The sequence below is a fragment of the Bos grunniens genome, chromosome 19, assembly GCF_055505025.1.
Source record: "Bos grunniens cultivar Pamir isolate PY7600 chromosome 19, Bosgru_T2T1.0, whole genome shotgun sequence".
NCBI lineage: Eukaryota > Metazoa > Chordata > Mammalia > Artiodactyla > Bovidae > Bos > Bos grunniens.
In genome coordinates, this window is record NC_141183.1 from 29,145,625 (window position 1) to 29,169,261 (window position 23,637).

General features: G+C 46.2%; 1 protein-coding gene across 18 annotated transcripts; it reads left to right on the plus strand.

Moving 5' to 3' along the window:
• Positions 1 to 413: 413 nt before the first annotated feature.
• Positions 414 to 22,303, plus strand: PRPSAP2 (phosphoribosyl pyrophosphate synthetase associated protein 2). Of its 18 annotated transcripts, none has more exons than XM_086358504.1 (15): positions 414 to 512; positions 4,952 to 5,046; positions 5,269 to 5,419; positions 5,788 to 5,891; positions 6,283 to 6,335; positions 6,854 to 6,920; positions 8,690 to 8,862; positions 10,546 to 10,661; positions 13,511 to 13,566; positions 14,681 to 14,829; positions 15,867 to 15,937; positions 17,110 to 17,256; positions 20,455 to 20,565; positions 21,298 to 21,379; positions 21,927 to 22,303. In XM_086358504.1, exons 5-15 carry the CDS (start codon positions 6,299 to 6,301, stop codon positions 21,944 to 21,946), a joined length of 1,029 nt encoding a protein of 342 aa, XP_086214630.1. In that variant the 5' UTR covers positions 414 to 512; positions 4,952 to 5,046; positions 5,269 to 5,419; positions 5,788 to 5,891; positions 6,283 to 6,298; the 3' UTR covers positions 21,947 to 22,303. The 18 variants fall into 18 exon arrangements, 11 of the variants coding, with proteins under 11 accessions (XP_086214630.1, XP_086214624.1, XP_086214632.1 ...); XM_086358505.1 differs by lacking the exon at positions 414 to 512 and adding an exon at positions 2,021 to 2,158; XM_086358498.1 differs by lacking the exon at positions 5,788 to 5,891.
• The last annotated feature ends 1,334 nt before the right edge of the window (positions 22,304 to 23,637 follow it).

Below are 23,637 nucleotides of genomic sequence, written 5' to 3' on the forward strand. Positions count from 1 at the left end.
TATCTAGGTTGGTCATAACGTTCCTTCCAAGGAGTAAGCGTCTTTTAATTTCATGGCTGCAGTCACCATCTGCAGTGAAGGTTACAGGCCAGTAAAGACTTGAACCCAGACATTTGTAATTCCAAACAGCAAGTCCGCACTCGCTTTCACATGTCGGTGATGATCTTGAGTCTCTAGTACTGGAGGCCCTGCCCCGCCCCTCGCCCGATCCGGCCCCACCCCTCCAGTCGGCCCCGCCCCTCTCACGACCTCGCCCCGCCCCTCGTCCGGCCTAGCACCTTCCTACTGGACTCGAAGACCCCGCCCCTCCCCTCGGTGGGTCCCGCCCCCGTAGAGGGGTCTCTCCTGAGGCCTCGCCCACGTGGCCCCGCCCCCAGGCCTCGCTGTCGCCTCGGACGCTGTTCTCGCGCTCCGAGTCGCCATTTTGCTCCTGGACAGGCCGCCTGGGGACCGGCGCTCTCCTCCTTCGGCAGCGGAAGCTGCGGCGGGGCCGGGGCTGGGGTCGGGGCCAGGTAGGCGGGCGGGAGCCGGTGACGGTGGTGGCGCGGCCGGCGGGCCGGGCCTGTGGGTCTCAGGTGCAGGGGCGGGGGGCTCGGCGGGGGCCGGCCGCGTGCCGCCCTCAGCGCGGTCCGGTCTGTCGGGGTCCGCGGGCCTGGCGCGAGGCCGGTCCCGCTGGTCCGGAACCTGCGGCCGCGGGCGGAAGCGCGGTGCCGGGCCGGCCTCTGTCGCCCGGAAAGATGCTTTCTTCCGCGGCCGGGATGTGGCTGCGAGGCAGGCTTCTGCTGTTCAGGGTCCCCCCGCCTCCCCACCGCGACTGCACAGTGATGGTGCGGATTTTTCGCCCTTTTATTGACACTGACGCGGTTTGGGTGTGTAGCTTTTGCAAGGAGTAAGAAATTCAGGATGGAGATTTGGAGTGAGAAAGTATAATTTCTCGTGTGTGAAGATGTTCCGTACACAAGTATAAGTGATTCGCCCACATTATTGAACCCCACAAAGTCCTGCCCGTCTTCTCCGTATTCCTGTCCCGACTTGGTCCATTGCCCTTATCACCCAGTTCAGCTTGGAGGAGATGCAGCTCGGCTCTGCACCCGCTTAACATAAGCACTTTCACACAGTCTCGGATATATACCGTTTTTTATTCTATTGAATGTATATTCAGAGTTTTACTTAATTACCCCCATTATGTAACTTTTCCATATGTTCACGGGTCGTCCTCCTAGAAAAAGCATGCAGTGGCCATCATTGAGCTTTTTCCTTCTTTCCCTACAATAAATTCTCCAAAGGGGAAATACCGAGTCATGTGTTCTTTCTTTGGCACGTGATAAAAATTGTTCTCCAAACAAGGCGAGTTTACTACAGACGTTTTTTTAACCTGGTGTTTGTCAGGTCCTACCCCCCTGTAATGCGGGGTGTTAGGTCACCCTCCTTGGTTTTGGGAGACAAGCTGAAGCTGACCTGGTGTCCTCTGCTTCCAGGAGGGCCACCTGAAGGAAGTATCTTCATCTCCAAGCCTCACCCTGCCCCCTAGCACTGTGTCTGAAAGGGGTCAACTTGTAGTGTAATACCTGCTTTATTGAGTTGTCATAAGAATTCAGAGCACTCAGAAAATGGTATTTAGCTGAAAGAAAACATTCTGATGGAGAGACAGCTGAGTGCCTGGGATCCCAGAGGCATGGGGACTTAATTACATCTAGGCTTTGCCCTTCTAATTCTTTCAGAATTCACATCCCCAAAATGTGAAGAACATCAGAATAAAAATAATAATTCTTTATGGTGCCTTTGAGCTTGCAAACTGCTTTCAACTCTGTGTGTTAATCAGTGCAGCTCAACGAGGTCAGGCTTTATTCCACCAACATGTGTTATCTGCAGACGTGTACTGAGCCTCTCCATCTGCCAGGTGCTGTTCTAGGCCCTGGGTACACAGCAGAGAACAGCATAGTGGAAAAAGTCTCTGTTGTCCTGAGCCTTAAATTTGCTGGGGTAGCTGTTTTTAGCAGGCTTCTATCTCTTGTCCTTAGGGGAAAGCCAAGAATGCGTAGGTGGTAACTGGGGAGACAAATTGGATATTGACACTGCGACTCCAGCGGCAGTGGAGGAGCGTGAATTTCCGATGGAGGGTGTTTACACACCTTGATGCCAGCCTTTCTCATCTGAGGTGTGGATGAGTTTTTTTTACGATGACTGCTAGCACTTACAGAGCAAGTGGTCTTTCAGTGAGGTTTGGTTCATGAGACTTAGCAGATTGCCCTGTCTCATTCAAAGAGAAGTACGACCCACTTTGTGTGAGGTGCTGAGATTCTGTGGAAAGGGTGTGTTTTCATGCGTTATATATAATTCTCACACATTCCAGAGTTAATTTAGGATAAATAAATGTAAGGGCAACTGAAGTTTATGGGAGGAGAAATGGGAATGTTGTCTTTACACTCTGTTAACACTAAAGCCTTGTGCTAATGAACTTTCTGCCCCTCCATCCCGGTGATTATCTTGCTTCTGAGGATTCTCTTTAAAACTCTTCCTGAAGCTTGGTAAAGGACACAGTTTGAATTTACAATAGGAAAAGGAGAACTGAAACTAGCAGCTAGTTCTGTTGTTTGACAAGCTCTTGAGATGGACAGTCGGAGAACTTGGCTGTATTGATAACCTGTTCCCAATTTCCCTGCCTGTGGCATGTTGGGGTCTTAGGTTTCCACTATTGAAACCTGCTGCCTGGACTGGAACCCTAGAGAGCATGGTCAGTGATAAAGGACTTAAACCATGATCAGTAATGCCAGGCCCAGGCCAAGAGTGCCATCTTGAGATAGGCTGAGGACTGCCGAGGGGAGAAGGAATTTGAGGTTTCCCATAAATCTTCAAGGAAAGGAGAAGGCCCAGAGGTGGCAGCTGCCAGGAAAGCAATCATTGTGTATTCTGAGGAAGGATTGGAATGGCTGGGACATCCCTCGGTGTGAGCATTGGGTCCGGGCTATTCAGATGTCTGGAGTGGCTTGTTGGTAGGAATCCTAGAGATGGACTGAGTTACTTCTGAGGACTCTTCCTGCCCCTCAGACACTGTGATTCTCAGTATTACATGTCCACTCAAGAACACCGTTTTCCTTTAAGAAGCTTCTTATTTGAAGACTGGGGGATGTAAAAAGGTTGCCACCCCCATGCATATTACGTGCTTGTTCAGTAGATAGTGAACATATTACAAGCTGACTCCTCGTAGCTTCGATTTACCAAGGGTATCCTGTATGTGGGGCAGTGTGTTAAGTGCTGTACAGGAGCTCATCTTACAGTGACCCTGTAAGGTCAGTATTCACAGTGGCATGGATGAGGGTGAGAGAGGTTAGTTTATGTGAGATCTTGCAGTAAGTTGAGGGCAAATAGGAGCTAAGATGCAAACCTGGATTGACTCTAAAGCCTGTGTTCATAACTACAGGAGGATGAGTTTTATTTTTGTTGTGGTTTCCTTTTCCAGACCTCTGTTCCTAAACACAGCCATAGAGGGGTTGAGAGGTGGTGTTAGAAGACAACCAGGATCTCCTCCAATTCTGAGTGTTGGGGGTTAAACAGTATTCTTTCTTTCATTTGCACCAGCCCCCCTGCCCAACGCTATGCTATAAAGCTGGGTCGGCATGCATTTTCTGTAGGGGGCCAGGTAATATTTTAGGTTTTGCAGCCCACACCTAACTCTACCATTGCATCCACGGACAGTTTGTAAACAGTGAGCATGGCTGTGTTCCAGTATAGTTTTATTTACAGAAATAACCTGTTTTGGCCTGCATGTACCTTGCTCATCCCTGCTCCAAAGCTGCTTTCCGCTATACACACCAGTGGTCCTTCTTGGTCTCCTTAGGGCTTTGGCCAGTTGTTCATATGTTTCTGTTTGTAATTAATAGGCCAAGTCCAGTGGGATGGCCCATGTTTCCCATTGTGGAAGGCCTCTGAAGAGGAAGTGTTTTCTCCTAGCCTGCTTGTGGGACCATGAGTCACCCACCCGTGCCCCCTTGGCTCCCCCTGGCAGTTACTGCAGAGGGAGACGCACGCACAGGGAGGCCTGTTTGGGTTGGTGACCTGCGAGTGCAGCCTGGCTGCACCAGGGAGCACTGGCAAAGTTAAAAAGTACAGGATGGGTCTATGCTTTCTCCTTGGGTTCTCAAATATATCGTTTCAAAATAAAGCAGATTAGAGATAGATTTGTATGATGGTCCCTTTTTATGTTACAAATGAATTTTTATACATTTTTAAAAAATGGGGATCACATGTGTGAATGTGTAAACAGCCCAATGGTATCTGTATCAAACCAGTAATAAGAACTATCTCTTCCGGGAGGTGGGTGGGAGGAGCCTGGGATCCGATCGGAGCTGGTGACCTTAGTCTAAACGCTCATGTTTCAGTTTTTTACAAGGAGAAGGTACTTGTGTAATTAAAATTTAAAAATAACAAATAAGATATGGGCTCCAGGCTTTTCCTCCCTCCACCAGCCTTCCAAGAGCATAAACATAACGGCTGCGTTAACGCGGCAGGCTTGCTCAAAAGACTCCTCCATCCCCCCAGGCCTCCTGGGCTGCTGATCCTGCACCCAGTCCTCTGCCTGCCTTTCTCCATCAGGACACTTGCCCCAGAGTGGAAGGAGGAGGAACATGTGGATGACTCTGAAGGCCACTAGGCCAGGGTCTTTCTGTGTGCCCTGCTGCTGGTCAGTTATGTGGCTGAGTCACTTTCCTTCAAGATTATTGTAATCTGCTCAACCTTGTGTTCCAGTTGAGGAAAGTACAGATGACCAGGTTAGGCTTAGACAGGACCCAGGACAGCTGCAAGGCCAGGAGCGGGGTAGGGGTGGGTGGTTTGGGGTAAACAGGTATTACAGGGAAAGCTGGGTGTGGATGGGTTATTTATTCATTGTTTAAGGATCAGTCAGTTCTTGTCCTTGCTAATGGCTCTGCCATTTTTCTGTGTGTTAATCCAGGAGGAATTTTGTTGTCAGAAACTAAAAGGAGGTTGTCGTAATTGACTTTAAGCAGCAAACAGTAAAACACTGAGCTCTTCAGCTCCACCTTTCTTGTAAGTTTATCATTTATTCCCAGTAGTCATGAAAATAATTGAGACATATGATGACATCTTTCCATAAATTCAAATAGACTCCCTACTTGTCCATATACACGTTCAATGTGAAAGACTCCATTATGGTAAAAACTAATTTCCTTCAGCTCATTTGCTGTTCAAGAATATTCAGGTGTATTTCATCTCATATGACCGTTTTTAACATATTTGGTATCTTTCTAGGCACTGAGAATTGGAAAACCAAGAAGGTTTTGATGTTTTGTGTGGCGCCACCTGAATCAGAAGCCAAGATGAACATAACCAAAGGGGGTCTGGTGTTGTTTTCAGCAAATTCAAATTCATCGTGTATGGAGCTTTCAAAGAAGATCGCTGAGTGAGTATAATCACACTGTTAAAGTCTGTGCTTGTCCAGTGGTGGTTTACGTTTGATATGCATATTGGCGCTGGTGTTAACTTTGACAGCAGCTATTTTACAGTGAATCTGCATGTCATCCGTGCACCAAGGGTTCACCTTTTGTAAACTGTCATCACTCCTACACGTGGATTCAGGAGACATTTACCGGGGACTCCTGAGTGCCAGCGATTGTGTGAGGTGCTACATTTGTATAGAGCTATTTGAGTACAGAGAACAATGAAGGGTCTATGCTATATGTAGGTAGTTCACAGGTTACAGTTCAGTATAATTTTAGTAACTTATTAAATAAATACTGAACCCCTGCTGTGTACTATACTTTGATCTAGATACTGGGGTGTAAGAGTGAACAAGCCGGTCAGAATCCTTCCTTCTTTAGTGGAGGCGCCAGACAAGGAGGAAGTCAACAAACAGACAAACAGGATGACTTCAGGTAGTGATCTGCGCAGGAAAATCAGAGCGATGGGGCAGGTTGTGCCGCCTTAGCTCAGGTGCTCAGGTGCCTGTAAGCCTGTGGGTGGAATGTGAATTGAGAAACAGGAAATGGCAGTAAGTGGGGGTTGGGGCAGAGTCCTCCAGGCAGAAAGGAAAAGGCAGGAATGTGGCCGCGGAGTGCAGGGAGCCCCAGGACAGGATAGGTGTGGGGTGGAGGTGTGACGGGCTAGGTGACCGAATAGTTTGAGACCCACTTTAAATGTTATAATAGCAATATCTCTATTTTTTAAATTTGTTTTATTTTCATCAATTTCTAAACCATCTTAATAGTAAAGGTGTTGTATCTGTTTTATTACTGTTTCCGCTTTTTCCGTCTTTCTCTTCTCTAGGCGGCTGGGGGTGGAGATGGGCAAAGTGCAGGTTTATCAGGAGCCTGACCGAGGTGAGTGATCCTGTGCACTTGTGATGGCTTTTTGTGGTACCTGCCATTCTGGCCCGGCCTTCACCCTCCATAACTGAGCAGTCAGCCTCAGTGTCCAGTGAGTTCTGTCTGCAGGAAGGCAGACAGGGGTGGGCCATCATGGTGTTCCCACCCCAACTAATACCAGCTCCATAGAGAATCTGGGGCAGGTCACAGCCGGGGACTTAGAGGCTCATCCTCAGACCTCACCCAAAGGCAGTTGCTGTCAGCTGACGGAAGCGTGAGCTTGGCCTGGGTTGAATCTGTCCCCTGAGGCAGAGTGCATGTGTCTGGCGTGGCCCTGGTGTCAGGTGGCATTTTCAAAGTGTGTTAATCACAGTGTGTTTGTTATCCTCCATGGAATCTAAAGCCTTGTAGTGAGTTTGTAACAGTTCCAGTTTCCATAGTTTATAACCTTGGGGAATGGTGCAGATTTTCTTATGTGTTTTTTTAAAATGATGTGCCTTGTTCACCCTTCTCGTTTCCCCTTTTCCTTCCAGAAACAAGAGTACAAATTCAAGAATCTGTGAGGGGAAAAGATGTTTTCATCATTCAGACTGTTTCAAAGTGAGTAGCTTATCCACCAGAAATGTTGTTGCTTTCTGGGTCTCTGTTTGGGCTTGAATGTCTAGTATAATAAGAGTTACCCAGACAAGAAGGACTAAGATTGTTTTAAAACTAGCTCGATCTTACTCAGCTGATCTTTCTGACATAGCTGCTGACTTTCCTGTGTCCTTTCGGTGTGGGAATAGCCGCGCGCTGGGGGAGAGGCATGGGACAGTGAGCACCTATGGCGTGCAATGTCAGGAGCCAGAGTCTCACAGAGCTTAGAGGGAAGCTCTTTTAGTTCCCAAAGAGAACAAGCAGCAGGAAAGGTGTTTGCTTAGTTGGGTTCTTAAAGCTTTTCCTGCAGATAATTTAAATGTGGTCACTGGGTGCCATCCTGCCGCATCATAAGTTAAAGGAGAATAGAGACAGTAGTGAAGGCAGGTGTGCCTCTGTCTGCCATGACGTCTGGGAGCCGTGTGTTCTAGAAATTGTCGAGTCACAGGCGTGTGCGCTAGGGTAGAAGATTCAGTGCAGTGAGGTGTCTGTACCACTCCTTGATTAAACGCCACTCTGTCTACACATGTCCCTGAAGGCCTCTTAGATGAAAATTTTAACTCAGCAGTTTTTAATAATGTCTAGAAATGAGTTTGTATAGTACATCAGTTTTTAGCCTAGAGATTCCAAAAATTGCTTCATGCTAAATGTGCATTTATATGTAAAATAAGTGCCTCTTTTTACTAAAAGTATAAGAAAATTTTTAAGTGAAGAAAATTATGTCCATTGACTTAAGTTTTCTGTAATCCAGAGAACCTGCTCACCTGAAAGCTCCAGGCTTCCCATTGCTCTTTCATGCACTCTCTTATTCACAAACATGTGTCAGGTGTCTGCCATGTGTTAGCCATTGTTACAGGTGTGCAAGAGGCATAAAAGATTAGAATAGATCACAGATCCTGATCTTCATGGAACCTGGGTTCTGTGACATGCAAGTAACATAATGAACAAGTAGATTATCCAGTTTGTCAGGAGGTGATGAGGGCTCTAGGGAAAACCAGCACAGTGTGCAAGGAAGCTGGCGTGACGGTGGCAGGAGGCCGGAGTGAGGATTGATCGGTGGGTGACCTCTGACAAACACTGGAAGCCGGTGCCAGCTGGCAAGGAGGTCATTCCAGGCAGGAATGGGGGGCCCTAGACAGAGGGCCCTCAGGTGGCCATGAGGACTGGCATGGAGGAGGAGTAGGGTGCAGAGAGGGAGTGGGGTAGATCCAGAAGGAGCCTCAGGAGCCCTGTGGGGCCTTGGGCATCTGCCACGGGCCAAGTGGGAAACCACCCCTGGGTCCTGGGCAGAGAGTCTGTGATCTGACCATGACTCTAAGATCAGCCAGGTACTATTCAGAGAGTGGTTGCAGACTGCCAGGGACAGGGGGAATGTGTGGGTGCAGCTGTTGCCATCCTTTGGGGATGTGGGCCTCAGCCCGGGCAGCAGTAGAGTGTGAGATGCTGCCGGTATCTGGACAGGAGGGCAGCTAAGGATGCCTCTAGGGCTCTGTCCTGGATAAACTGGAGTGAACAGTGCTGTTCTTGTTGGGAAAGGAAGTAGAGTCATTGGCTGAGAGGTGGCGTGGGGGCTACTGATGGAGGCCCAAGAAGAGTGGTGTTTGTCTCTTCTGTGTGTCTGGAGCCTGTCTTGGCTGAGGCGGGCGCGGCATCTTGCTGATGCTTAGCTGGGACTGAGAGAGGTCGTGGCAAGTCTGATACCCTCCCTGCTGGTCTTTGCCCTTGGGTTGCAGGGATGTGAATACCACCATCATGGAGCTCCTGATCATGGTGTATGCCTGTAAGACCTCCTGTGCCAAGAGCATCATTGGTGTGGTCCCCTACTTCCCCTACAGCAAGCAGTGCAAGATGAGGAAGAGGGGCTCCATCGTTTCCAAGCTGCTGGCCTCCATGATGTGCAAAGCCGGTGAGGGGCGGGCATTGATGGTTGATGGGGGTCTGGGAGTTGCATTTTTACCTGAGGAATCGTAAAGCTCATCTTCACTGACTCAGAGCGTTGGACAGTGCCCAGAGTGATGTCGCTTCCAGATGGTGAATCTGTAACAGACGCCCATGCTGACAGTTTGCTCCTGGTCCAAACTTTCTGAACACAAAGCTCGTGAGGACAACTTATTTTTTCCTAAATTCTTTGTTTAAAAGATTAAAAAGTTGGAATGGCAGGTGGCAGTCCTATTGAGGCTGTTTTTAAAGTAGAAAAGGCATTGGAATCAGCTACTCTAACACAGCAACTCTCTTTATTTTCACCTCTTCTCTTTCCCACAACAGCTTGGCATATTTTGCAAATCCTATGTGTTATTTTGTGTTGTGCATTTTTCAGTAACATCCTAAGTGTCTCTCTTGTTTCTCAATAATTTCAGAGTTGTTACTTTGTGTGTGTGTGTGCACATGCGCACAAATGTGTACTTGTGTATGTGACTATAGAAGGCACACATCAGAGTTTGCACAGAGAAGAGAATAAAGAGTCCCCACATACTACCTTGTAACACACTTACTGCAGAATAAATTTCTCCTGTAGCATTTCAAAGAAGGCAAAACCAAAACAGAAAATGACCAGACCTGAACCCAGTGACCTCCAGGCACACCCTGCTGAGAACTTTGCTGAAGGGAGCAGATGGGCCACCGAGCTCCCGAGAAGGTTCCCTGCCCTCCTACCTAGTCTTGCTCATGATGGGCCACCAGGCTTTCTTGCTCTTTTGGGCAGATTTTGCTTTTTACATTTTTTCCAATTGAATGATATGTATGTGTGTGTATATGTGTGTGTGTTTGTATGTATTTCAATTTCAGATATCCTTCAAGGAACCAGTGGGATGAAGATTCTTCATTTTTTCCAGTTATAGGCATGTGAGGTTTACCTTAATATCTGAAGACATTATATCTTAATCTGGCTTTATCATGCCTACTGGCACAACTTCAGGGAGAGGGAATCTCCCTCATAGAATTATCAGAGGCGTTTCTCCATCGCTGTGATTTTGGCTATTTTAAATTGGTATGAAAACTGTGCATCTCTCTGTAAGAAGAATCACCAGTCTTTCCCTTCTGAGGAGGGAAAGCCCAGGTCCCCACTTGCTTAGGAGAGGGGGCGTCCCTGTGTTCACCACCCGGATACTCCCCAGAGCCCTTGCTCTTGGGGCTTCAGGGAGGCGTGGTCATTCATCAGCTCCATGTCCAGTCCCTCCCCCTCTCTGGACAGTAGGGGCGGGAAGCCTGGTAATGCCAAGCTTTCTGTCAAGGTGACCAGCCACGTCCAGGAGCCCATCCCCAGAGCTTTCAGGAGCTCTGTGTCAGAGACGGGGTCACAGACCAGATGTGACAACAAGAGAGGCTCCCGGTGCTCTTAGCACTGAGAGAGTGACAAGGGGTTAGGAGTTTTGTTCTGGGGGCAGAGACCAGGATAATAGATATATTTTCTATTATCTCATAATCTCATTGTACTAAGAATCTGAGGAATAAAGATGCTGAGTTTTTGATGAGAGAGTAATTTTAGATAGTAATTTATTCCCTATGGTATCTTGTTTTATGTAGCTCTTATTCATACAGTGCAACTGGTCATGAAACAATCTGTGTGTGTGTGTCTGCTTTGTTTTCAAAGGTCTGACTCATCTCATTACTATGGATTTACACCAGAAGGAAATCCAGGGCTTCTTCAATATACCTGTTGACAACTTGAGAGCATCTCCCTTCCTCTTACAGTACATTCAGGAGGAGGTGAGTTAGCTCAGACTTCTCAACCTTCTATTTAAAGCTGAAAAATGCATCTCGCATCTCCTTGGGCTCAACGAAGAATTAACATTGACGTGTTCTGCTTAAAGTTAACTTTATGAATGTAACTGGTGTCCTTGAAACTCTTCATCTGCGGAGCTCTGAAGTTACTCTTTTTTCTCTTGGACCTCAGGTGCCTAGAATCACTAGCCTGGGGTGTGTCCTGAATCCCGAATCCTCTTAGTGCCTTCTGAGTTTACCTTCTCTCCCTCTACAATATACACATAGTTGCAGATATCGATTTGGAGGGGGGTGGGGGGTGGGGACAGAAAGAGTTGATATATTGTTCGTGTTGTTCTGAAACTTTCTTTCCTTTCCTGTTCTGTAACTTTCTTTCCTTTCCCCAACTGGTGTCTCTTGGTCTTCCCATGTTCAGATATATAGGATTACCTCTTTCTTCATGATTGCCACACAGTATCCCAAAAATCAGACCAACTGTAATGGATAGAACTTTCTATGCCAGTGAAAATGTTCACTCTGCCTTCAGAATGGCAGCTGAAGTGCCCAGTGTGACTGGAGAATGGAATCCTTGATTTCATTTGAGTTTAGTTAATGTAAAAATAGCTGCCTGTTTAGGTGTTAAAGCACAAGTTTAAATGAGCCACAGGTTTTTCATCCATTTCCCTCTTGGCTGGATATTAGATGGTTTAATTTTTCATTCTTTTAAGTGAAATATTTTCAAAAAAATTTTAAGTAATGTTGCACTGAAAATTATTTTTTCAGTACTTCAAGTACTAAAAGCAGTACTTGCTTTTCTCAGTACTTAAGTGCTCTTCTGAAATATACTTGGAAGTGGAATCATGATTGAAAAGTATCTACATTTTTAATATTTTACTGCTGCTGCTGCTAAGTCGCTTCAGTCGTGTCCAACTCTGTGCAACCCCATAGACAGCAGCCCACCAGGCTCCCCCGTCCCTGGGATTCTCCAGGCAAGAACACTGGAGTGGGTTGCCATTTCCTTCTCCAATGCATGAAAGTGAAAACTGAAAGTGAAGTCGCTCAGTCGTGTCCGACTCCTAGCGACCTCATGGACTGCAGCCTACCAGGCTCCTCCGTCCATGGGATTTTCCAGGCAAGAGTACTGGAGTGGGGTGCCATTGCCTTCTCTGAATATTTTACTAGGTACTGCAAAAATTAAGATTGTCTGAAGGGCTGTGTTAATCTGCACTTGGACAGAATTACCCGTGTGAGAGAGTGCTTTATCCTTTTGCTGTGGTTTTGAAATCTCCGCATGGCATGTCTGTGGACATCTATGACCCATGAACCAGCATCCAGTGAGATGAACCATCTTCATCCATCTCACTGGATGCTCAGTGGGGCCTTTCCGTTCCCTATGAATTTTGTTTTCTGTAATTTGGATTTTTCATTTCTTTCTTCAGGAGCTATTAGATGTTGAAAACCTTGTATCTAGTCTATATATTATTTAACTGTTTTTTGTTCAAGTTTTGCTTTCTCCTGTACTGAATTGGTGGGAAAATTCCACGCCTTGCTCTCACCGACATTTTCTTGCAGCCGCGTCCATCCTGCCTCTGAACCAGCCAGCTTCTTACTTTGACCATAAAAACCTTCACCTTCATAACAACTTGTTCTTTCTTTATGCGTTTGATTTCCTGTTTTGAGTCCCGAGGAGGAAGTAGACCTGTTTTTATTAAAAAGTCCTTTCTTTTAAAGTTTCCTTTTCTTTGCTTTAGTAACTGTTCCTTCATTAGTTATTTCTCCTCTTGGTTGGATTTGGTGCTGTTTGATGATGTTCAATGAGGCATGGAAGTACATAAAACAGTTCATAAAGACTCCCAGGAAAGATGAGGAACATGCGAAAATGAAAATATTTTGTGCTATTTATGTGTGTAGATGGACCAGATGGAGAGACATCTTATCCAATTAGGTATATCTATAATAGAACCTTCTTCAAATTCATCAGGGTTTTGTTTGTTTACTAAGTATTGGTTATTTAGTTTTTTCCACATGCTAGGCACTGTGCAGTGTGCTAGATGGTGGTGAGTGCTTATGTTCCAATTCACCAAGCTAGCATAATTGTGAGAAATCAGTGGGGATATATCAGAATGGAATAACATAATTTAATGAAGTGATTAGATTTTAAGCACATGGTTTGAAAATATTGCCCAGATGAAATCAGAAACAGCCAACTGCTGCTCAGCTGAAAAGCATACTAGTCCTATCCTGTGAGCTCTGAGGCGTTGGTACCGGGTGTCTCTTCAGTTGTCGTCATCCTCATCCAGGTCACTCAAATGCTCAGAGTGAAGGGCTTCAGAGTAGACCAACATTTGCTTATTTTCTTAAGGGCTCTTAGTATCTTTGTAAAGAGTGCTGGGCTGATTCCATTAGCAGGCCGGTTTCTTTCTTCATCGGCTGTGACAGTTACATTAAGTAGTCACTTGTTTAGAAGTTGACAAATGCCTTTGATTCAGGTCCAGTGAATATCATCCTTGGGCTGTGAAACTACATGTAACAGGGGTCCGTGAGAGGAGTTCCTGTTGATTTTATAAAAATGTCTTTGCTGCCACTTAGATATGAGCTTATTACTGATTAACTCTACTTTTTTCTTAAAATAAGTCTATGAGATTCATGTCTTGATGATATTTTTTTTTCCTTAGGTAGGCATTTCTTCATTTTCCAAAGAAGAAATTTACTCTGAATTTTCTCTCTTTTTGGAAAACGTTCAAGTGACCAGCTGACATTTCTGAGTGTGTTGGGGTGTTGCTTTTTATTGACTGTGGAGCTGGTGTGAGCAGCCTTTGGAGACATGGCAGTCACCCAGCCCCTCCTCTTCTCAGATCCCAGACTACAGGAACGCGGTCATCGTGGCCAAGTCTCCGGCCTCAGCCAAGAGGTAGGTGGGTGCTCACAGCTGCTGTGCAAAACCACACCTGAGTCCAGCCCATTGAATCCCCATGTTCTGGGTCCCATTGCAGCAGCTCCCACTCTGGCCCTTGCTTTTTTGACCTGGGGACTGATAGTGCACAGCCTGTCTGCCGATTTCATTTATTAGGTGATGGTTCATCGTCCTCCCTTGTCCCAGTCCCTGTCTGTGACTGCTGGTCACATTTCCTACCAGGAACTGTCCAGGACTGTAGAGTCCCAGCCCTGCGCTTGGGTAGCTGCTGGTGGTTCATCTTCACATCTGCAATTTAAAATACCAGCAAATATATTTTGAGGTTGTTTACTGCCTTTTATTCAGAGAACTCAGTAATTTATTAACAGATAATTCTATCCAGCCAAGAAGCCACTGATTGGTATGTGTTAAAAAGTGACATTTTACAAAACTTTCAGACACTACAGGTGTGCAAATGGGGCAGTGCTGAGAGTTCCATGTAACTGGAGTGACTGATGAGACGGGGGTTCAGAACCTGCAGTTGTGTTTGACTGAGAGGATGTCAGACACAGACACGCCCTGGGGGTGGTGTGGGTTCCAGAAAGCAGTGTTGCAATAAAGTGAGTCAATGGACGTTTGGTCTCCCAGTGCAAATAAAGTTATGTTTATACTACACCACAGTCTATTCAGTGTGCAGTAGTGTTATGTACTACAAACATTGTACATCCCTTCATCTAAAAATACTTTATTGCTGAAAAATGCCCCCGTCATCTGAGCCTTCCTACTCCGCTGAGTCGTTAGCACGCTCTGCCTCACGTGTTGGTTCTCACTGTTAATCAGGTGAGCAGGGAGAGTGCATAGCTCCAAGCGAGGAAGCAGAGGCTTCAGGGAGGTGAGCTAGCCTATAGCACAGGCTCACTCGCTGGCTGCGTGCCCACAGGCCCCGCAGGGGGACGTGTGTCAGGTGGGTTCTCCACACTCTGTCCTGGATTCCCAGAAGCTGAGGTGGCTTCAGTCTCCTTTTTCACTAATCCTTTGGGAAACTTCATTTTCTGAGTTCCTGTGATACTTCTCCGTAGACATGAGTGGAAACCACTTTGCGTGGCTGTGACCCATCTCCTGCTCTCCCTAGGGCCCAGTCTTTCGCCGAGCGCCTGCGGCTGGGCATCGCGGTGATTCACGGAGAAGCACAGGACGCCGAGTCTGACCTGGTAGACGGGCGGCACTCCCCACCCATGGTCAGGAGCGCGGCTGCCATCCACCCCAGCCTGGAGATCCCCAGTAAGCACGGAGCCCTGGGTCACTTCCTCTTTGCCTTTAAGGCTGACTTAATTTCTGTATTGAATGTGAAGTACTTCTTGTCTGTTTCTTAAGTTGGCAAAAACTGGTACCTTTTTCTGGCTCTGACAAGTGCATCTCTGATGGCCCCTTAGCAGTGGTCTGTCTGATCCCAGCAAGACCCATGAACATGCCCAGTTTAGACTCACTTGTGGCCCAACAGGGATCACATTTGTCCACTCAGTAGTGTGTGCTAGAGCAGAGTTTAACACGGGCAGAAAGCTCTAGGTGCACAAGTTATTCATGGTCCTGTTATTTCTGATGTAAAATACTAGACAAGTAAATAGTTCAGAGGGGAGGCCTTGGTGAAGAATGTCTCATCAGCACAACTCATTATGCAGCCCACTGAAAGAATTGACTGGAAACAAGAGAAAACCCAAGGAATGTGTGTGAATAAGGCAGAGTGTCTTATTCACTGTCTTCTGCCTGGGCCAGGAGGGAGCATGAGGAATGTGGTTGTGACTGGCTGTTGGAGTTGTGCATAAGTTTGTTTTTGTCTTTAAGAAACTTATTTCAAGCTTTAATAACGCCTTTTCAATGGAAAAAAAAAAATACTGCTTTTGTTTGAGTCTGTTAGGGAGAAAAAGCTTTTCCTCTAGCCTCTTCAGGTTCACTGCTCAGGAGGCTGCAGTGAAATAAAACTGTTAACAGACAGATTAGCAAGAGAGAAGACAGATTTTAGGAGGAGGTTGGAATCTGGGGCTTAGGGGAAAGGGAGTAGGGCAGGGGCACCGAGGGGAAGACGAATGGCTCTTTAGGGAAGGGCGGGGGGAGACAGGACCATGTGTCTGTCTCCATGGCGATGTCCATGTAGGAATGGCACTGACCTCTGGTCTGGGTGATGAGAGCCAGGCTTCTGTGTTGTTCCTGGACCAGGATTTATGACAACTGAATTCTTTTGGGGGCTCTGGTTTTAGGCAGATAAAGGGATGTCAGGAAATCAGATGCAGAAACTTGTGTGTGTGTTCTCTTCTGACCAGTGCTGATTCCTAAAGAAAAGCCCCCAATCACAGTTGTTGGTGACGTGGGAGGCAGGATCGCCATCATTGTGGTACGTGCGCCTCTTCTGTCATTACTGGTTGTCATATTTACCCTCGTTAGCTTGTCAGCTCACCTTGTTAATCGTGCTGGGGATCGTGCTATGGCCAGGTAAGTCTCAAGTGGGTGGGTGTCTTAGGCTAAACGTTTGCTTTGGTCCAAAAACTGGGAATTGTTAGGTGACCTCCAACTTCTGTCTGACATGACTCCCAGGACCCTCCTTGGACTCGGACATGTCCTAGAACAGCTCTCAGAACCCAGGCAGACACTAACTTAATGTTCACCAGTTCATTAAAGGATGTGACGAAGGACTCAGATGAGCAGCCAGAGGAAGGGAGAGATGCTCAGGGCAAGGGCTGGGAGGGTCCCCATGGAGTTGGGGCGCACCCGGAAGCTCCCTGAACCCTGTCATTAACTCCATTTCCAGCCCCCTCCCCTCTCTGGAGGAGTGGAGGGAGCTGAAAATGCCAAGCTTCTCATCATGGCCTGGTCTTTCTGGGACCAGCCCCCGCCCAGGAGCCCTCCAGAGTCACCGAGTAAAGACAAGGGACTCTTGTCGTGCTCTCATTACTGAGGCACCTACAAGCGCTTTAGAAGCCTGCTGTCAGGATCCAGGGACAGAAACCACCATATGTATTTTCTGTTACCTCGTACTGGGAGTCTGTGAGATTAGAAACCACTAGACTGTGTATTTTGTTGATAGTAATTATTGTCTTCCCACCATAAAAATATATATAAGACCCCATTTCCCATCCACCCAGTGGAGAAAATTTGGAAAATAAGGAAAAGTAGCACCAAAGGGGAAAGAACCTGGTGGAGTCAAAGCATCTCCTAACAGGTGCCGTACTGGGCATGGACATACAGGTGCGTGTTCCTGGAGCCCCTGCCTGGTGGGGCGTTGCTCTGGACAGTAGGGACAGAGAGACGAGGGCCCAGGGGCCATGAAGTGACAGCTGTCATGACTGTCCAGCTGGGAGGCCCAGAGGGAACTCCACAGAAGCCAGTGATCTCGCTGTCTGGACAGGTCACCGTGGACAGCGAGCATGTCACAGGAGAATTAGCCCCTTCTCTCTCCCCATGGTCTACACTTACCTCTGCACATGTCTTTAGTCCCTCCTCTTTCCCCATGGTCTAGACTCACCTTTGCACAAGTGCTCATGTCTTTTGCTGCGTCTGTAATGCCAGGATGACATCATCGACGATGTAGACAGCTTCCTGGCCGCCGCGGAGACCCTAAAGGAGAGGGGTGCATATAAGATCTTCGTGATGGCGACCCACGGCCTGCTGTCCTCCGACGCCCCCCTGCTGATCGAGGAGTCTGCCATCGATGAGGTAACAGAGCCGGGCCACGTGTGGGCACAGCTGCTGGTGCACGTGGGCCCCTGACCTGAGGTCACAAGAGCAGGTGGAGAGTTAAGAGTGGCTTCCTGGCATGGGTTCTGTTTTGTTGGTCACTGGCTGTGGCCTCTGCTCCTGACAGTGGCAGTGGGTGGTAGTTTTAGTAACTTCTATCGATGGAGTACACGGTCCCTGCAAGTACTGCCCGGCGTCAGGCACACACCCACCCTGAGCTCGGACACACCCCTGTGGGGAGAGTGAGAGACATGCAGGGACCTCAGGTTGGGCAGCCATGAGGCGCACGTGGGTTCAGACCCTATTTGCCTGATGCTGAGGCCCAACTCCCCCTGGACAGATGCCCGTGACATGACAGAGAGGAGGGCATGCTGGCCATCTTCCTACATGCCTGTGGTGCCCAGCTGAAGTGAGCCGGGCAGGCGTCCCTGCCCTGCTGTGTCCACCTTGGCCCAGCGCCTGGCTGGTGAAGTGAACCGAGCAGGCATCCCTGCTCTGCTCTGTCCACCTTGGCCCAGCGCCTGGCTGGTGAAGTGAACCGAGCAGGCATCCCTGCCCTGCTCTGTCCACCTCGGCCCAGCGCCTGGCTGGTGAAGTGAGCCAAGCAGGCATCCTTGCTCTGCTCTGTCCACCTCGGCCCAGGGCCTGGGTGTCTGGAGAGCGATTGTGTGAATCACATGTTTATTATCTTTTAAGAAATAAAAGTGCTGTTTCCTGTACATTCCTGGAAGATCAGGCAGAGAGCCAGTCTGAGTCCTCACGGTGGCCAGGTGATTGCATTCTTGGTGCTGGTTTGGCATGATCCCTGGCTGTCCCTTTCAAGTCTCGTGTGTGGACTTTCTTGTTATGAACTGTCTTGAGGCTTATTTTGGAAGTAGGAAATATGTATTATAAGTAATAACTTGAGAAGTATTTCCATCCTCTGTTTTTTTTTTTTTAAAGGCTGACTTTTTTTTATAGCTTTTGAAAAATGTTTGTTTCTCCTTTTTTAGATGTTTTATCAAATCTTAACTTTTAAAAATAGCAGCTTTATTGAGATATACCGGAAAGTGAAAGTCGCTCAGTCGTGTCCGACTCTATGTGACCCCATGGACTATACAGACCATAGAATTCTCCAGGCAAGAGTACTGGAGTGGGTAGCGTTTCCCTTCTCCAGGGAATCTTCCCAACCCAGGGACTGAACCTAGGTCTCCCACATTGCAGGTGGATTCTTTACCAGCTGAGCCACCAGGGAAGTCCAAAGTCCCCACTTATCCACAGGGGATGGGTTCCACGGCCTGCCAGGGGATGTCCAAAGCTGTGCAGGATAGTACTGAACCCTGTGTGTAGTCTGTGATAATGTTTATTAGTTAGGCACAGTAGGAGATTAACAACTAATGATAAAATATAACTATTATAACAACGTACCTTATTGTGCAAATTTAATGCCTTTTTCATCTTAACTAAGCACTTACCACACACTGTAGCCATAACTTTTGTGGCTTGAGGTGCAACAGCAAAACCAGCATGAATTTGTTTCCTTCTACACAATTTCACAAATGGACGATTCATTCTTACCATGGATCTTCACAATCTCAGTGCACAAAATTTTTTTCTTTCCTTGAGAACTTTTGCCTTTTTGCTTAAAGGAAACACTTAGCAGCTTCTCTTTGGTGTATCTGAATTGCCAGTATCACTGCTCTTGTGCTCTGGGGCCATTATTAACCCAGATAAAGGTCCGCTGGTCACAGGCACTGTGAGTCACTGTTGGGGTGGGGTCTGCCAGACAGAGGGATGAGTCCCCTCCCTGATGGGGCACCACAGTGTGAGGTTTTCTCACACTGCTTGGCTCTCTGCATGATTTAAGATGTATGGGTTATTTATTTCTGGAACCTTCCATGTGATGTTTTCAGACCGAGGTTGACGGGGGGTAGCTGAAACCATGTAAAGTGAAAGCTTGGATGATGGATGGGAGGAAGGTCTGTAATTCACATGCCTTATGACTGACCCATTTAAAGTATACGAGACAGACAAATGTCATATATTGCTTATAAGTGGAGTCTTTAAAAAATGGTTTTTTAAATGAGCCTATTTACAAAACAGAAATAGTCACAGATGTAGAAAACAAACTTGTGGTCACCAAGGGGGAGAGAGGGAGAGGGATGAATTGGGAGATTTGGATTGACATATACACACTATGATGTATAAAATAGATGATCAACAAGGACCTGCTGTGTAGCACAGGGTACTCTGCCCATCAATACTCTGTAATGCCGTGTATGGACAAGAAGCTGAAGAGGAGTGGATGTATGCATATGTGTGATTGATTCACTATGCTGTACAGCAGAAACTAGCACATCATAAGCCACCTATACTCCAATACAAATTCATGAAAAAAATTAAATATATAATAATCTTCAATATTTTCACAGAATTGTGCAACCATGACCACCCTCGCTTTTAGAACATTTTCAGGCTGCCAGTGGAACTCCTTATCCGTTGTCTGCCTGCATTTCTTCTCAACCCACTCATCTTTAGGTGGCCGCTGATCCACTGTCTGTCTCTGTAACGGGTCTACCTAACCCGGCCTTCTCATATACATGGCCTTGGGTGTCTGGCTTCTTTCACCAGCATAATGTTTTGAAAGTTCACCTGTGTTACAGCAGGTGTCAGTACCTGCTATTTTTGCCTAGTGGTATTTCATTGCCTGGATGTAGCACATTTTGCTTTCTATTCATAATTTGGGTTGTTTCCTCTTTTTGACTATTGTAAATAACACTATTATGAACTTTTATGTACAGGTTTTCAGGTGGAGATGTTTTCATTTCTCTTGGGTGTCTTACCTAGGAGAAGAATTGCTGGGTCACACGGTAACTCTATGTTTAATCGTTTGAGGAACTTCCAGGCTGTTTTCCGACACAGCTGAACCAGTTTGCATTCCCACCAGCAGTGAGTGAGCCTTCCAGTTTCTCCACGTCCTTGCCCACACTTGCTGTCATCTGTCTCTAGCTGTCACAGTGGGTGCAAACCTTAACCTCAGATACAGGTTGTGTTCACACTGACTGAACTCGTGCTGAAGGCAGAGTAACCCCAGTCCTGGAAGTAGGACTCAGAAGGGTGAGAATGTGTCACATTTTCAGACCCATCCAGGAGGCTACTTGGTGTTACGACCTCTCCTTTCTTCCTCTTGATTGGCAGGTGGTGGTTACCAATACAATTCCGCATGAAATCCAGAAGCTCCAGTGCCCCAAAATCAAAACTGTGGATATCAGCATGACCCTCTCAGAAGCCATCCGTCGGATTCACAATGGGGAGTCCATGTCCTACCTTTTCAGAAACATAGGTTTAGATGACTGAACACTGTCCTCTTAATAAGTCCTGAGGGCCACACTGGAGTCGTGAGCATCTGTACTCTGAGGCGCATGCCTGGCTGGATGCATTTCATGGGGGCCGGCTGTGTCTTGTTCCTTCCTTTTGTTACTTTCTATGAAGACAGACCCACTTTTTATGTCCATTTGGGTGTTTGTGAGCTTGAGGGGCAATTTTTATAAAAGAAAAACTATATTCTCTTAAATAGAATAAATTAAGACCTGGTTGTATTCAGTTTAACTATTTAAAAAATAACTTGGAAGAAGATTTTTAAGCTCACAAACGGCCTTTATCAAAAGTTGCTGCAGCCCAAGTGCTTTTAAAAAGTTAGTAAAATAAAATGATCTGCTGTATGATACTGCAGTTGAAAAGCCAAAAAGATTATGCTGTTAAATCCAGTAAACTACATTTTTAGAAACGCTTTTATAGAAAGCATATGGAATATGTGACGGTTATTTATTTTCTGCAACAAAAGAAGGAATAAAAACATACTGTGTTTGTGTGTGTTTTTTTAAATTTTGTGTTTTGGCAATTGTTTTATAACTAAAATAAAGTGGAAGCTGAATATCCACGTGTGGATGTTGAAGTGTTGGTCAGCTTGTGGGGATTTCTGCAGCTTGGCGTGGTGTAGTTGTGTCTTTGGGATGTAATGTTCCCTGTTCTGTTTGTCCAGGGCCCTGCACGTTCATGACGCATAGTCACTTGACTGCGCCAGGAGAGGAGTTGGGACATCAGCCTGAGCCACTGGGGTCAGGTCAGGAGTCGGCATGAGCTGCCGTCTGCATCTTGGCGTGGCTTTGTTCTGCTCCTTGTCTGATAGCACAGTCATACTCGAAACAAAACGCACCGCTGCATGCTCTGGGTGATGAGGTGTGGAGGGAGGGGGTTCCAGAGGGCAAGCGCTGTGACCCTGGTCAGTGTCGAGCATCTCATACTGTCTATCAGAGTTCAGAGCCCAATACTCTGCCTTAGAGTTTATCAGGCTGTGAGATACTGGGGTCATCTAACCACAGTCCCCTCCAGCTCATGCACACACAAAAAGAAGACTTTCTTACAAAGAGAAAAATTGCTTTTTTTCCTTCTAAAAAACCTTAAACCTTTGCTTTCTGAGCATGTGCTCAGAAAGGCCTGAGAAAGCCATAAACTTGCACCTCTGTCTGACCTTGGGTTTCTGTGCAAGTAAGAAGTGAGGGCCCCAGTGGGGTTGTAGATTTCCTGGCTGAGCGTTGATGGCATGCCCAGGACTCACAGCCCACTTGTAGATTGGGAATGCTGTTCTCTCTCTTCTTTTTTGGTTTCAGAGTTTTATGGAAGTATGTGATGACTCACTAGCTGACCACTAAGCTGACTGTCCAGAGATTTCAGTTGCCACAAACAATGAAGAATGCAGACTTTACAGAATCAGTTGAGAAAAGCAGACAGACCCTGTGGATGGAGAAGACCCTGATTTCCATCACATTATATTAGAAATAGCAGTTTTCAACAACAAAAAGTTCTGAGGCATCTAAAGAAACAAGATTGCACCCATGTACAGGGTCTTCCTTGAGGAAGCTCAGACTTTAAACGTACTAGACAAAGACTTTAAATAATTTATTTTAAACATGCTCAAAAAACTAAAGTATAGGAATTATATGTCACCGAATGGAGGCTGTCAATAAAGAGGAATAATAAAAATGAATCAAATGGGGAGGATTTGTGGAAGACGGTGGAATAGGAAGCACCAGGAATCTGTCTCCGTCTAAACAGTGGCAAATCCATTTCATGATTTTGGAACTCTGGAGACTTGAAGGTTTGCAACTTCCAGGGAAAGTGTTAGACAGTAAATGTAGCTAACTTTTGTAAAATCCAGCTCTTAGTAAAGTTGCCGATACCTGACCCACACTCCCAACCCTGTGGCAGGTAGCTCTGCACACATTCCTGGAGCGATCTCCAGAGTTTCGTGGGAGCCAGGATAGGCAAGAAGTCCCCTCCAGACAGCAGAGATCCGTGCTCTGATAACAAGTAGCTACTTCTTGCTACAAAGGTACAAAGAGGCTGGTAACCATTGTTACTTCACCCTACCGCCCCCATCCCCACCATTGTTGCAAGCTCCACACTGTTCCTGCTGAAAAGGGGGTAGTTCCTAACTCACTCTATGAGGCCAGCATTACCCTAGGACAAAAACCAGACAAAGATATTACAAGAAAAGTAAACCAAAGTCCAAGATCTCATGAACACAGGTGCAAAAATCCTCAACAAAATATTAGCAAATTCATTCCAACAATGTATAAAAAAAATTATACACGACCTAGTGGATTTATCCCAGATATGCAAGACTTCTCAGCAGTTGAAAATCACTTCATATAATCCATCATACCAACAGACTAAAGAAAAACAACAATTATATCAGTCAATGCAGAAAAAGCACCTGAAAAAATTCAACATCCATTCATGACAAAAGCTGAGGGAACTAGGAATAGAGAGGGAACTTGATCTTGTTAAAGAATATCTACTGACAGCCTACAGTGAACGCCATACTTAGTGGTGAGAAGCTAGAAGCTTTCCAATAGGGCAAGAATGTCCCCTCTCATCACTTGTTTTCAATATCGTACTGGAAATCCAAGCTAATGTAATAAGACAAGAAGGATTTAAAAGGTACACAAATGGGGAAGGAAGAATTAAAACTGCTTTGTTCTCAGATGATATGATCACCTATGTAGAAAATATGAATCAAGAACAACTCCCAACTCATTACTAATAAGTGATTATAGCAAGATTATAGGATAAAAGTCAGTTGCTTTCCTGTATACCAGCAAAGAACAAGTGGAATTTGAAAATAAAAATATAAAACCATATACACTAGCACCACAAAATGACATATTAAGTATAAATCTAACAAAATAGGCATAAAATATAAGGGAAACTACAAAACAGATGAAATAAATTAAAAAAAACTAAATGGAGAAATAGCCTATGTTCATGGATAGGAAGACATGTCAACATGTCAGTGCTTTCCAATTTGGTCTAAAGATT